The 16,102-nt window shown below is 41.3% G+C and overlaps 1 protein-coding gene across 1 annotated transcript in view; it reads left to right on the forward strand.

Annotated features, from left to right (window-relative positions):
* IQCA1 (IQ motif containing with AAA domain 1) overlaps nt 1-16,102 on the forward strand; it is a gene marked incomplete at its 3' end in the record, with an annotated part of 138,928 nt that overhangs the window by 85,463 nt on the left and 37,363 nt on the right. The window contains exons 8-9 of the mRNA XM_014961996.1: nt 5,550-5,672; nt 10,756-10,831. Of these exons, the coding sequence (XP_014817482.1) occupies nt 5,550-5,672; nt 10,756-10,831 (199 nt within the window). The remainder of the gene's footprint in view (nt 1-5,549; nt 5,673-10,755; nt 10,832-16,102) is intronic.

Here is a 16,102-nt window from a genome sequence, read left to right on the forward strand (position 1 = left end):
GCACCTTTCCCCCCCACCTTCCCTAAAAAAAAAAAAAAGAAAAAAAAGAAAAAAAGAGTAAAAAAAAAAGACATACCAAAAAACCCAACACTACACTGAGCAAAACTAACAGATTTTTCATAAACACATTCAGTGGAGACTAACGTTTTGAAATGTTTGCTAGAAAACAAACAGAGGAGTGAGGGGGTTTAACTGGCAAGTTAAGCTATATTTGGACAACATATAATCATAGAATCATTCAGGTTGGAACCTGTTGCAGCTTGAAGCCATTCCCTCTTGTTCTATCACTGATTACCTGTGAGAAGAGACCAGCACCAACTTCTGGAAGGGGGAAGAAAACCCAGAGCATGTATCAATCATGGACCAAAACGCATGACAGTCAACTAGAGCCAACTGTTAAGATTTTGCAAGATCCTGTAACGCTGTGAAATCCCACCCAACGTTTTGAATGCATTCCTGCAAGAAACAGATCGCTGAGGTTGTTTTTAACAGCTTAAGCTTTGCTTGGAGGTGCATCCCCCAAAATAAACAACACTCAGAAACGCTTTGCCAGGAGAACACTACAGTGTTAAAAGCTACGCAAGTGGATTTGCCAGAATCCAGAGCACTGGTTCTCAGCTAGCTTGAGAGGACTGAATCCCAGGCCCACCATGATGAAAATAACATCTCCAACTGACAAAAAAAAATTAATATCACCTCACAGGAATAAATCAGCCTGTAGGAAGAGCTGTAATTAAGCGTCCTCAAGCTGGGGGTGGGGGTAGGATGTTATGTACAACTGACACAAACGTGCATGCAGCCCAGTGTGTGGCACACTACTCTGGGACACAGAGATGGCATCTCTTCCCATCTCAAACAGTGCGGTTTTCTTGAAAAAACATATTTTTTTTTTGTCTTAGGTTTCAAAATAGTTACTTCCTGTAGAATTAATACTCAAAGAGAAAACATTTTCCCTCCCGGAACACTAGGCTAGGTGCATATGAAGTGTTTCCATTCAAAATGGTTTCAGAGCCAGATCTACAAGGCTCTGAGTCTGCCTCTCACCCACCGCAGCTGGAGATCCAGAATTCCCAAACTCACTCCATTCCTACAGTTCATTTATGCCCACAACTCTAATAAATAAAAGAGGCTCGAGTAAAGTCATCTTTTAAGGGATGAGGGAAGGGCTTATTCTTGAGGAAAAACACTTTGCTCAAGTGTCAGCTTGCCTGAGCCAACACCAAGCTTTCTGTGGCTGAGGAACATAGGACATGAGTGAGTCCTACTGGCAGCTGGGGGTTTTCATAGACTTGGCTCACAAAACCAACATCAGGCATTTCCATTCATAAGCTACACTTAGTTTGAGCACCCCTCTCTTTCCCCAGAAAAAGGGGGATTTGCACAGCAAGAGTTTGGAAACACACTTGAACTGATGTAGAACAGGGAAAAAAAAATAAATCAATTTGACTTCTGTGGTGTATAAGTTTAGAGGAAAATGTCATTTCAGCCTCAGAAGAAAGCATTACTGAGGAAGAGTGAGCACTAGCACAACAGGAGTCCTACAGCAAGACTAGAAAAAAAAGGAGACTAAAATTCATCTGTTCTTAAACTGATGCACAATTCACTTTCCCAATATTAAGAGTTTTCTAAGTGCTATCAAAATCGTTTCAAGAAGAGGCAGCCTAGCGAAGAAAAGGGCAGTCTAAAATAATTTAGGAAGACATCTGCTTTTATTTCCACTATGAAGTTTTCTTCAGGGGGAAAAAAAAAAAAAAAAGTATTATAATGTGGGTGAATTTCTTAGTATCTCAAACTAACCTTTACCTGCCCTTCCCTTTCTTTCCTCTTCTTTTGTCAGATTCTTCAGGCATCTTCTTTTAGCTGGAGGGGAAATTGTTCTGTATAGAAGAGTACAAACTATTCAAGGTTAGGTACACAGCCAGCTTCACCCCAGCTCCCAGTCCTCTGCAATTAGGAAGCTGCTTAGAGCAGAGGTGAAAGCAGAGCTGGAGAGGCTGCACCAAAGGAGCATAGAAGAGGTGTATCTGAGGTGGAAAAGAAAATACTGTATTTTCTCTGTCATTCTCTTTTGGAAAGCAGAGAGCCTGTATTCTATTTTCTGTATATTCTGAATATGAATATTTCTGAATTCTGAATATTTTCTGTATTCAGAAAATACAGACTCCACATGCTGATGGAGTGGGAGCATTTGGAGCATTTCACCAAAACTATGTGGCATCTCAGACTACATATATGTTGCCAAATTATCCAGGAGGGAGACAGGTGTTATTTGGATGTATGTCTGCAGTCACTGTGCGTGTTCTGAGTCCTGGTTTTTTGTGTAACTGTACATTACACTCAGTGCTCACTTTTTCTCTGTTCCCTATTTGAGCAATTACTTGAAAACTTAGCACCATAACTCGTACTGCAGTTCTGAAAATAGTAAACACAATCATCTTGCCTTACAAAACTTGTGAGGGAAGAAGTATAAGGACAATTCAACAATTCAGTCCCATTATAGCAGGTTCACAAGAACAGAAACTCTGTTAAACCCCTTTCAGTGCCATTCATCTGTATAAAACCACAAAAGTAAGTAATTCCAGGCAGAGTTTGGATATAAATATCCAGATACATAAATATCTGCTCAGCAGAACACAAAGATACTGCTTAAAACCTTTTGTCAATCGCATCTGTGCTTACAGGTATCCTGCTGCTTACAGGTGTCATCCCCCTCTGCTCTGCCCTGGGGAGGCCCCATCTGGAGCACTGGGTCCAGTCCTGGGCTCCCCAGTTCCAGAAGGACAGGGAACTGCTGGAGAGGGTCCAGCAGAGGGTACAGAGATGATGAGGGGCCTGGAGCATCTCCCTTATGAGGAGAGGCTGAGGGAACTGGGTCTTTTTAGTCTGGAGAAGAGAAGGCTGAGGGGGGATCTGATCAATGCTGATAAATACTTCAAGGGAGGGTGTCAAGAGGATGGGGCCGGTCTTTTTCCAGTGGTGCCCAGGGACAGGACAAGAGGAAATGGGCACAAACTGGAATAGAAGAAGTTCCACCTCAACATGAGGAGGACCTTCTTTCCTGTGAGGGTGGCAGAGCCCTGGCAGAGGCTGCCCAGGGAGGTGGCCTCCTTCTCTGGAGGCATTCCAACCCCACCTGGACACGTTCCTGTGGGACCTGCTCTGGGTGGCCCTGCTTTGGCAGGGGGGTTGGACTAGATGATCTCCAGAGGTCCCTTCCAACCCCATGGGATTCTGTGCTGGATAACCCCACTGCTGAGATGCTGGAAATGGTTATGGTTGCCCTTCAGTAGGCAGTCAGAGCAGAAGGTGGAGGTGAAAATGTTGGATTTCTGACAGGGTACTAGGGCTCCAGTAAAGGATAGACTTTGAGTAGCTCTGTTGGTTTTGGATACGAAGACCTGCTGGGACACTAAAAACCTATTTTGAACTCTATTCAATCTGTTAATCTATTCCCAGGGAATGCAATGCTTCACTGCTTATCACCGCAAGATATGACTGAATGGTGCTTGGGATTTAAATTACCATATTTAATTAAATTAACCCCTTTCAGTACCATTCATCTGTATAAAACCACAAAAGTAGGTAATTTCAGTCAGAGTTTGGATATAAATATCCAGATACCTAAATATCTGCTCAGCAGAACTCAAAGATACTGCTTAAAACCTTTTGTCAATCGCATGTGTGCTTACAGGTATCCTGCTGCTTACAGGTGTCATCCCCCTCTGCTCTGCCCTGGGGAGGCCCCATCTGGAGCACTGGGTCCAGTCCTGGGCTCCCCAGTTCCAGAAGGACAGGGAACTGCTGGAGAGGGTCCAGCAGAGGGTACAGAGATGATGAGGGGCCTGGAGCATCTCCCTTATGAGGAGAGGCTGAGGGAACTGGGTCTTTTTAGTCTGGAGAAGAGAAGGCTGAGGGGGGATCTGATCAATGCTGATAAATACTTCAAGGGAGGGTGTCAAGAGGATGGGGCCGGTCTTTTTCCAGTGGTGCCCAGGGACAGGACAAGAGGAAATGGGCACAAACTGGAATAGAAGAAGTTCCACCTCAACATGAGGAGGACCTTCTTTCCTGTGAGGGTGGCAGAGCCCTGGCAGAGGCTGCCCAGGGAGGTGGCCTCCTTCTCTGGAGGCATTCCAACCCCACCTGGACACGTTCCTGTGGGACCTGCTCTGGGTGGCCCTGCTTTGGGAGGGGGGTTGGACTAGATGATCTCCAGAGGTCCCTTCCAACCCCATGGGATTCTGTGCTGGATAACCCCACTGCTGAGATGCTGGAAATGGTTATGGTTGCCCTTCAGTAGGCAGTCAGAGCAGAAGGTGGAGGTGAAAATGTTGGATTTCTGGCAGGGTAGTAGCGCTCCAGTAAAGGATAGACTTTGAGTAGCTCTGTTGGTTTTGGATACGAAGACCTGCTGGGACACTAAAAACCTATTTTGAACTCTATTCAATCTGTTAATCTATTCCCAGGGAATGCAATGCTTCACTGCTTATCACCGCAAGATATGACTGAATGGTGCTTGGGATTTAAATTACCATATTTAATTAAATGTAAGATACTGAAATGCTTGGGGAAATCTACTAATGAAATCTCACTGGCTGCAAAGCAAAGCCCTCATCGTTGTTCCCCTTCCGATGTCCCATCTTCAATGCATTAAAAGGCATTCTTTAGAAAACAAGTATTTTTACTGTTACAGGAAACATGCCTTACAATTGGATTTTTTTTATTTTCTACTCTTGCGTGGTACCACCCAATATTAATGGTCCATTCATAAACTTCAGTGGCCACAGATTTTCCAATTCACACTCATCAGTAGATGATCTTACAAAAGAACACGATGAAAGGTGCCTTGAAAGAAGAGAACGGTAGGAGCAGCAAGTTTCAACCTCTGCCTTTTTTGCATAATAAATAGCCAAGAACTAAAGTTATGGAAATTGATGTAGCTGTATGATTGCCCGTGCTGGGCGACCCGTGTGTATCTGTCAGAGTTTGTCACAATATCTCTATTGAATCTCTCTCACCCGCTAGAACAATTTCAGTCTTGAGCCACATATTGAAATTAGACGCGCCTGAGGGCAATCTCTCAAAAATCCATCTCTATAAAAATCAATCTGCCTTAGAAACACTACGACAAATTCATAATCTGAGCCCAAGTCCAGAGGGAACTTTTAAGTTGTGTGTCGTTAGGATGTTACACATCTACGTGGTTTCAGGAATTGGTCTTACTCCATGAAAGCCCTAGCAGCTTGGGACAGAAATCACCTCTTTTCCTATGATATATTGGGATAGTCAGCACCTATGTTAAAGTTTGCAGGTGGGAGTGCCCTCAGCATAAATTAAAAGGACTTTTCTGTGATGGTCAACCATTCTGCAATGCAGAGAGGGCTACCAAGATTGGATTTCCAATATATTGGATTTCCTCCAATATTGGAAGGCTGAAAGCAAGGGAGGAAAGATACACACTGCTTCATAGCTCTTAAGGCACACTTTTAACACACCTTGCACCTGAAGATATTTGACCAGCTCTTCACCTTCCTTTCCGTCTCTTTCAGGTTGCTGCAGAACTAGCTGCCAAAAAAGAGATGGCTTTGCAGAAAAAAGCCGAAAAGGAGAAAAAACAAAAAGGAGGGAAGGAAAAAACGAAAGAGAAAAAACCACAGAAAACTGGAAAGAAAGTAAGTTTTCCTGCAGTGAAAACAGTTAGTTTATGAAAACAGAGCCAAAGTGTGGGCAGAGGCTATTAATTTGCATTAGACTGGTCATTAAGGCTTCAGAGGAGAGAAGAACTGGTGAGGCCAGTCCCTCTCAGCCTTCCCAATGCCTTGATGATTCTGGTCACTCTCATATCTAAGGAATGGCCATTTGCATGGCCGTGACTCAGCTCAGTGGGAAGAGCTGATGTAGGTGCAGGCTGGCAGAGACATAGATGAGTGGAAAAAATACATTTTATCCCAAGAAATACACTTTGCCAAGACAACGTGCATGCACTTTTAAAAGCACTGTTGCTTTTTTTGTGTGTGCAGACAACAAAATGGTGCCCAGCTATCTAACCAAGCATTTCCACTTGTAGTGTTGGGTACAGAGAAGTTACTTAGTGCCATCCCTTCACACAAGAACTAGATAATTAGAACCTTAGTCTCAGTCAGATACCTTCATCAGAGCTCACATGTATATCAAACTAAATTTGTACATTTCCATATAGGCCAGCTGCATCTTTTGTACTGCAAGCCAGTATTTTCTAAGCCTGTAAATAGCAGTTGTGCATTTTCAAGTCCACATTCTTAGGCTATGAACTCTTTGCTTCAAGTCACAGTGGACAGCACTTAAGGTATGATATATTCCCTGAAACCTTTGATGTACTAAGGTCTGCTTTCACAGAAGGTATGAATCCAAATTATTTCAGGAGCGACCTCATTGAGGAAAACACCTGTGAAACAGAGCAGTGACCAAAGGACATCTCTAAAAGCGAGCCATGCAACAAAAATTGTAGGCTTTTGCTGAAGCAGCAACTTTTGTTTCTCATTTACTTAACAGTATAAACAAAGCTGAAACAATATAAATATTTTTTTTTAATAAGGGTCATTTATCTCTCACCAAGTATGTGGAGGAGAAGGGTGAGTTTTCCAGGGCAAAGCTTACTCCTCACTGCAAGTTTTACACAAATCAATTTCAATTCCTAACCCTGGAACAGCCATATAACAAAAAAATGATGCTTTTCTTGGACAACATCCATCAACCTGGCCAAAGCTCTCCTAACAGCTAGCAGGGAACCTAAACTACATGAACTTTGGAAGCTTAGGTCTAGTTAATTTGGAGGTAGATATCTAAGTGTTAACTTCTAACTTAGGTAGTGTCTTTGCCAGATAAAACCACTGTTTGGGTCATACAAAACTAAGTTTGGGGCTTCAGGATGGCTTGGGGTTTTTTGTAAATCAAGATGCACAGCGGGCTGAAGGAATGGCATACTTACGTTGTCTTCTCCAAGCTCTTTAAGCTTGATCTTGCACTACCAACTAGGAAGGGTAGCGGCTGCTCCTACGCACACAGGAAATGTTCTAAATTCTGGTCACACACGTCTTCAGACAGTCGTTTGTCATCAGGGTGACACCATCACAGGGTGGTCTATCGCAGGGTTAGTGAAGGCATCGTACTGCAAGCAGTGGAAGGTGAAGTGAAGCTGGTACCACTTCACCATAGCTTAGTGGGAGAGCAGAGCCAACCTGAGGGAGCAACAGAGAAGAAAGAGAAGCGTGATGCCTGCAGACCTAAGCCAAGTAATACTGCTACCAAGTTGTTTGCTGTCATTAAGACTTCTAGGAACATGTATTAGTGCTGAGTTAGCTCTCTAGGACCACTTCAGGGTATGACCCCTTAGATCATCACATGCACAGAATCTCAGAATCACAGAATCTTCTAGATAATACCAACTTGTTTGCTGTCAATAAGACTTCTAGAAACATGTATTAGTCCTGAGTTAGCTCTGTAGGACCACTTCAGGGTATGACCCCTTAAATCATCACATGCACAGAATCACAGAATCTTCTAGGTTGGAAGGGACCTTAAAGATCATCTTGTCCAACCGTCAACCTCACTGACAAAAATAGACACCCACACAACAAACAAGGAGCATCATCACTAAACCAGACCTCCCAGCACTACATCAACCCCTCTTTTGAACACCTCCAGGGATGGGGCCTCAACCACCTCCCTGGGCAGCCCATTCCAATGCCTGATAACCCTTTCAGTGAAAAAATTTTTCCTAATGCACTGTGGAACTCTATGGGAAAGATCAGATAAAGTACATGAATGAAGACAATAGCTTAAGAAAAGCTTTTGGGGTCAGAGACTTTAAAGACCATTGTCATGCACATTTATAGAAGCTTGTAGCATCTCAGACAGCCCAGTTCCTTTGGGGGGGCATTCACAAGGGTGTCCTCTTCATGGCTTTGTCCTGTCCTTGCTCCTTCTCAACTCAGCTGACCCAGAATAAAGCCCAGTGTTGCCTCTGGTCTCACACAGGCAATGGAAGAGGCTGCTCCAGACACCTCAGTCAAACTGAGATGCTAAGGTTCAGGCACACTAAAAATGCCAAACTCAACCCAAGCTTTTGAAACTAGATGGCAACTCACCCATCTGCTCAAAAACCCTGACTTTCACAGGATAAATTTGAATCCTTGTTGGTTTTGCACGTTTCACTCGATGAGAACCGACAATACCAAAAAATTGATCTCAGTCCCCTCACAGCCTCTGCAAGGTTGTTTTGAAACGGGGTGAAATAACAGGCTGGAGCTCTGGGGCTTTCTGACTTCATGTCGTTCTCATCTCTTCAGCCATCACAAGTCCTGTCAAGTAAAATTCTGAGCCATTATATCAGGTTCTCTATGGTTCATTGAGAAAGAACAAAGGGAACATTCTCTCCAAGGTTATAATACTGACAGGGGGAAAAAATAGTGTCTAAGACGAGTTGAGAAGTATTTGGAAAAGTTCTAACAGCAGGACTCTTATTAAAATAAGTATAGGCTATAAGTCATAGTAATGCAGGCAGGAAAAAAAAAAAAAAAAAAAAAAAGCCCTGCTCCTAACTTCAGCTCTTAAAGAAAACAAAAGTTTGATCCCAGAAGGAAATTTGAATATTTCTGAAAAGCCTGATAGCGATCTTCAAAAAGGCGTATTTTGTATCAAAGTAACTTCGTTTTCTTTCGTTTTCTTTTCTCTGTAAGGTGCTGATTTGATTTCCCCGTTGGGCACCTAAGGGGAGGGGAGGGGGGACAACAAAAAAAAAAACCCCAAACCACCAAGAAAATCCTTTAGCACTGTCTGATCCCTCTTTTCAATAGCAGAACCCGTTAGACCAGTCTGGATGGACTGCTTCACCCAGCAACGAGCTGCAACCTGTCTCACCCAACCTGAGCGAGGTTCTGCATCCCTAAATTTCACCCCGAAAGTGTTGAACAACGAGGAGCATTTTGTCCTCGGCGAAACCCATTAGCCAAATCTCCGTAGCGAAAGCGCACAATGGAGCCCATTCAAAACTCTCCCTTGCTGTTGAGCGAGAATCACCTTGTGTGGGCTCTAGGCTTTGGAAAGCTTCAGAAATAAGATTCAAAGTGTTATTTCCATATCTCCTCTCAGATGGAAAGGCGTATTGTTGGTTCAAGGTGTCTTAGGGCGCTTGACACGGAGCAAGCGTGGAATCAATCAACCCAGCAGAGAAAAAAAATACATCAACTGACTTCAGAGGAAGAGAAGTTCTTTGCATTTTACATTGGCTCTTCTAGAGGGAAGAGGGGCTGCAGAACCACCCTTGAAACAGTGCTTTTGATTAAAATCAATGAAACTGACACAACAATATTATTTACGTCAGCGTATAAAATCATTGAAGCTAGTAATTAAGATGATTTATTGGCTTATTTGTTGCAATAAAAGAAACTTAATGCGTCCTGTGCTATGAAGAGGCTAAAAATGAGTAACCCATTTTCAGGCTGTTCTGGGGTAAGGGGTTTTTTTGCCTATGTTTCTAAATAGTTAGCAGTTATCAGTATTTCCTCTTAGAACATCATGATTTAATAATTTTTTGTAAAATATCATGGGAGAATATTAAAAGGAATGTATTCTGCCTACTGGAAAAGAGATGAAGCATGAATCTCAAAATGCCACACCCTGCACTGAGAATTGAGAATACATTAAATGGATAATACATTAAAATAACTGGGAATTTGAGTTCTGGGTGTCAAACCCTCAAACAATTGGTTATGCTTGACCAAAAAGGTTTTTGATATTTAGTGAAGAAGCTCCTGATTCTTTTAATTAAGGCACAGGGTAGAAGTGATAAATGTATTCAGGTTTTGCATGTTCTTCTGTAGTAACACTTCAATTAAAAATAGATACTCAATAATTCATATAACCTGGCCAAAACTCTATCTAGTAGGTATGCAATGGCACCTAATTACAGAGGCATATTTAAGGGGGTTGTTTCGTTTTAAGTTATTCCAGAAACTGCACTTTTTAATCTTCCTGATAACCAGTGGCTTACAGACTACACATTGGCTACCAAAGCCTTATACAACTTGTGCTGTCTCACATAAATCCACGTTCATTTCCTCCCCAAACAGTCATCTAATTTCTCATTAATAACTATTACCATACTAACATTTGGAGGACTTATGACTGGTGCAGCATGAAGAACATTTCATCGTTTTCTGACAACTTTTTCCCTCAGAAATGCTGGTTCAATGGAATTAAACTACTTCAAGAACATGTCAGTATCATTTACTTTACACAGGAAAGCGTCAAAGCGTCTTGATAAAGTTGAAACAAAATATTTTGCTTTGCAAGATACACAAGTATCACCATTTTTCTTTCCGATTACAAATTAAAATGAGGTTTCAACGTCTTGGAATTACCCACAAGTTGGGAATTCCTTTCAGGTTCTGGGGAGCAACCATAGATTAAGAATAACTGAAAAATAGCAAGGTAATTTCATTTACATGTTACAAGTCTCCTACCTATATTACATGTTCAAACAAGCCTAAGTTTAATTCCTGTAACTTCAGTGGTTCAACTGATGAACTGACACCCTCTCTTCTCTCAAGAAGGTAAAACCTCCTGCTAGGAATATTTTACTTATTGAAACAATGCTGTCGTATCCCTCAAATGAAAACAAATCTTTAAATATCCAATGAAAGTTATGACCCTTACGTACTTGCAGAGTTTCTATGTATTAATATTCTGATCTTTCTTTTCACACCACCAATCTAGGAAGAGGAGGAAGGCTGGAAAATGGCTCCCAGTAATTTCCTTTCAATAATGGAGGAAGGAAACAGTCAATACAAAGGTCAGTAGGAAAAAGATAACAATTACAGCTGGAATGTTCTTCTAATTCAGCTTAATTTGAATGCCGTTTCTATAAGGTCAAGCTGGGCAGCTGCCCAAACTGTGGAACGCTATAGAAATGAGGACATTAGGTAAAATGGTATTTAGGAAGGGAATCTCTCAGTACCTTCAAGTCTTAGGAGTCTCTCAACATCATTGAGCGAATCACACAGCTAATTGTACAGGGAGATACATTTCTATATGAGTGAAAGTGGCCAAATTGGAACGAAAAGTGCTTTGATGTACATGCAGGGGTTTCCTTGCATTTTCTGAGGGAAACAAAAATGACTTCTGAATATCAGACAATTGAAAAGCATCAATTTTGTCATGTTCCTATAACTCTTTACGCTGTCATTCATTCGTGGAAAGTGTCCACGGGTTCATTCACCTACTGTCTACAGCTAATTAAATTATTTTTGATTATGTATTTTAATAGGAGGATCATTTTTTTCGAGCAGAGGCATGAGAAATGCTGCTGGAATATGAATACACTTGTTTCAGTCAAAGTGTGTGGGGCTTAACAAACGTAACTCAAACTTATAGCTAGGAGATTGGCTGCTTTTTTCACTTTGAGAACGCATCCAAAAGCAGGGATTTTTCAAGTTTAAAAAAAAAAATGGTTTTCACAAAAGGCCATTTTACTCTTTTCTACCTTGGTGCTGTTGTCTGTCTCCTAAACGCTTGTCTCCAGTGTGCTCCCTGGATGCACAAGTGAATTAGGAGTTACTTCTGCTGGGCCTGGAAGAGAGCATGGAATAATTCAAAAGCATTGATTTTGTCATGTTCCTATAACTCTTTACGCTGTCATTCATTCGTGGAAAGTGTCCACGGGTTCATTCACCTACTGTCTACAGCTAATTAAATTATTTTTTATTATGTATTTTAATAGGAGGATCATTTTTTTCCACACAGCTAATTGTACAGGGAGATACATTTCTATATGAGTGAAAGTGGCCAAATTGGAACGAAAAGTGCTTTGATGTACATGCAGGGGTTTCCTTGCATTTTCTGAGGGAAACAAAAATGACTTCTGAATATCAGATAATTCAAAAGCATTGATTTTGTCATGTTCCTATAACTCTTTACGCTGTCATTCATTCGTGGAAAGTGTCCACGGGTTCATTCACCTACTGTCTACAGCTAATTAAATTATTTTTGATTATGTATTTTAATAGGAGGATCATTTTTTTCGAGCAGAGGCATGAGAAATGCTGCTGGAATATGAATACACTTGTTTCAGTCAAAGTGTGTGGGGCTTAACAAACGTAACTCAAACTTATAGCTAGGAGATTGGCTGCTTTTTTCACTTTGAGAATTCATCCAAAAGCAGGAATTTTTCAAGTTTAAAAAAAAAAAAAACGTTTTTCGTAAAAGGCCATTTTACTCTTTCCTACCTTTGTCTGTCTCCTAAACACTTGTCTCCAGTGTGCTCCCTGGATGCACAAGAGAATTAGCAGTCCCTTCTGCTGGGCCTGGAAGTGAGCGTGGAAGTCATGGACTTGTCTGAAATGGAAAGGAGCAGATGCTTCACAAACTACAACCAAACAGCACTATAGGACCCCAGAGGTCAGAGGAGCCAAATTGAAGTCCTCTGCTGCAAAAGTGTGCTTGATCCAAAGCCTTCAGGGTTTACTTTTGCTCTATTCTGTGCTGATCCTATTCTCAAACAATTGTTTAAAATATCTTTTCTGCTCCCCACTCTGCTAAAATTCCTAATGTGAGCAATCTCCATTATTCTCTCTTTGTTGACAAATTACTGGCATCGAGTTTTCCGCACGATTTTGGTTAGCCAGAGAGAAAGAACTTACTAAATATACATCATTACTGTTTCACCCGGCTTATTACTTCTAACAATTAGGATTTTCTTACACATTATAAATCATAAAGCAGCTTTATGGCTAAAGAGGAGTTCTTTAGGCCCAGACTCTACTCTGGAATGCTACAGCAGAACCGCCCTGAAGTCAGCCCGAGTTTTAGATAAGGGTCAAATTCATCTCTCCTTCTTACCTTACCCGACCAAGAATATTACTTCTGCTTTTCTACACGTTCAGGATGAAATGGCATCTCACAACACAAAGCCAGCAAACAGCACGAGCAGCACACCCATCCAGCAAGCCTTAGGAATAAAAACACTGCAGAGGTCAATAGGTTAGTTTAATAGGAAAAAAAACTCCCAAATTTCACGACTATCTCCAGTAATAACAAGCCAGGGGGGTTTAGAAGAGGGTGGGGGCCACGTTTGTCACCCAAACTGTATCTAAACAACAGTACTGCTGTTCCTAACAAGATACCTACTTTTAGTTCTGCAAGTATATAACTTTTGGAGGTTAGTCACCCTAACTTTTTACGTGAAGATGAGTGCTGAATTGGGGGTGTTGCGTTCCTGGGTATCTCAGGAGGCTTCCCAAGGGCAACTCAGCAGCCTGTCCATTGAGACCTAAATTGGAGACCTAAAGCCAGTCAGTGTGACTACCACCATTGTCCCATTCTCTACTGGTCATGCTTGAAGACACCCTGCAATAACGTCCTCAGGTAGGGCAGGCACAGGCAGCCCCCTTTTGAGGTAGGTAAAGACTCCAGCTTGGCATTCAGAGTTAAACACCAACGCTCATCTCCAACCCATCCTGCCAGAGCTGATGGTTACTCCCATACCTCTAAAAGCACCTAAGAAGGAACCATTTTCTTCACAGAGGACAACCCAAAACCCTCAGAGGGGAAAGAGCTCCATTGCAAGCATTGAAGAGTCTATAGCTGTTCTGTTAAGCTTCAGGTGTTTGGGTTGGTGTTTTTTTTTCTCCTAGTAAACCAAGCCTATTCGACACCATATTTATTTTTAGTAAACAGCTGTTAATTCCTCCAGGCAGCACAGCCCCCTGCCTCATTCACAAGCACTTAGTGCTTTTCATTGAGAACACCCTTTATCACAATATTACCTGGTGGTTGTTCAGAATAATTTTACTTTTAATCCAGCCAGGGATAACGTTCTTTTTTTCAACACCTCCAGAATCAAGTCTAGAACAACTTCTGAGCAGAACAGTGTAAGCAATTTCTTGTATTTTTAATTTTAACCTGCTTTCATTTCAGTAACATAATTGTTTAGGAAAAAAAAGAGGTTTGTCTTTCTACACTGGGAACTTTTTTCTATTCTTATGTAGAAACAGCCCAGTTACTACCACAGTTTGCACAGAAGTTCAAATTTTTTAGTGCATGGATTTTGAAAACATCATTGAAGTAAGGGAGTAAGAAAGGTTTATATCACATGCCTGCAATGGAATAATTAAAAAACCCTTATGAGGGCATCTAAAGTTCACCTGATATGATAGCTGACCAAACAACAAACATATTTGTTTTGGCAGACACACCCCAACACTTACAATTAAGAAAGTCTTGCTATCCCCTGAAACTAATTCCTTTGTTCTTAGGTTACCGAAAAATTTTAAAATATGTAGATCAGTTTTCACAAAGATCTAAGCATTTCAGCTACAGATTTTTCCACCCCAATTACTTTTCCACCCCTCTATCAAGCTAGAACTGCTACCTAAACTCTGCTGGAATTCATGAAACTTTTATTCTCCTAAAAGTGTATTTGGCAAACTTGCTAAACTACATTTACCGAGTTCTATCTAAAACACTTACTTTATATACTGGTGTTGGAAACAGCCAGTTTCTGAGTGACACCTACTTTTACACTGGAACAGCAGGAGTTTGTGTGGAGCAAATATAAGCAGTTTGAATCATTACTTCCATCTTCCTTCTTTTGGCAGTACCCTGTGCTGCGAGGCAGCAATGTGCCATTTCCCCAATTATACAGATTGCCAGTGATATTTGACTTGCTCAGTGTTGGAAAGAATATTTGAATATCTGAATCCCCATCCCTGAATGTGTTGAAGAGTTGTTTAGATGTGGTGTTGGGGGATATGGTGTAGGGGAGAACTTTGTAGAGCGGGGTTGATGATTGGACTCGATGATCCCAAGGGTCTTTTCCAACCTGAGTGATTCTATGATTCTATGAATTCAACCCAAATACCCCTTGACCCAAACTCTAAGGTGTCGTAATATTATCTATTTTTAACCAGACATCAAAAGATTCAAATCTTTTTGCTGGGAGACTGAAAGTAGTAATTTTTTTAAAAAGCTTCATGCTTCAAATAAATATATCTCGATTATTAGTCACAAGCTGTTCTCTGAAATATCTGAATATTTCATATTCTCCAAAATATCCAATTCAGGGATATTGGAATTGTCTACTAGTCTGCAGAGATTGGGGGTGTTTGCAGCCACGTTAGTGGGCTGGGCTGTCTTGAGTCCTGAGCTGGAGAGGTATGCATATAAAATAATCCAAAGATAAGCATGCACTATTTTAGAAGAGCCGATATAAATTGCACTGTGTACACACACATGCAAAAATAGCGCCCGTAGCTGGATGACCCTCCTCTGTAACAAAATACCAGGCTCTTTTGACCAGCCAGTGAAAACATAACATCCTTAGCCTCCTGACCTTGCTTTAAAAATAACTTTGAAACATTTTGTTGGTCTATAAAAGAACAACATAGCATCTAACACCTATGAGTTATTGATCTCTTCTCTAAAATTAGGGACCTCTAACCTAGCGGCTAATGGAGCACTCAAGAAACTCATTGCCAGCTAATATGAGAGACAGCTGCCTAATCTGTGGGGAATGTCACTGGGTTGCCTGCAGTGGATATTAACCGCTAATCAACTCAACAAAATGACAATAAACAATTATGAAAACAGAATTTAAAAATAAAAAAAATCTATGGATCCCTCTATGAGAAAATAAATATCTAAAACCTATCACTTCTGTGAAAACATAGCCCTTGCAACCTGTTGACCCAGTCAGGAAAGTGTTTAAAAAATTTCACAAAACTCCTGTGTAACAAACCCTTTCCCCAAGGCTGAAATTCCAGGCTGGTAACCCTGGAGGAGGTACCTTTTAACGAGGGCAGATCAAGCTTTCCCTCTTGAAGTATTACGTGACACCTATCACACCATCTGATGACCTGCAAGTAATGTTAAAAGATTAATGTCTATACCTTTGAGTTTCTTTCCTCGTTACTCAAAAACCCCACTTTCCTTCTCCATCTCTGCCATTTTCAGTTATGAAATTAAGACTGCTCACCTGCAAAAACTCTTCCCTATGTGTAAAGCCACAAACACTCTGCGCATAATTGGACTCTGAAAATCCCTAGGGGATGGAGACGGCCACTAATAT

The sequence above is a fragment of the Calidris pugnax genome, unplaced genomic scaffold (genome assembly GCF_001431845.1).
Source record: "Calidris pugnax isolate Ruff unplaced genomic scaffold, ASM143184v1 scaffold357, whole genome shotgun sequence".
Taxonomy (NCBI): Eukaryota; Metazoa; Chordata; class Aves; order Charadriiformes; family Scolopacidae; genus Calidris; species Calidris pugnax.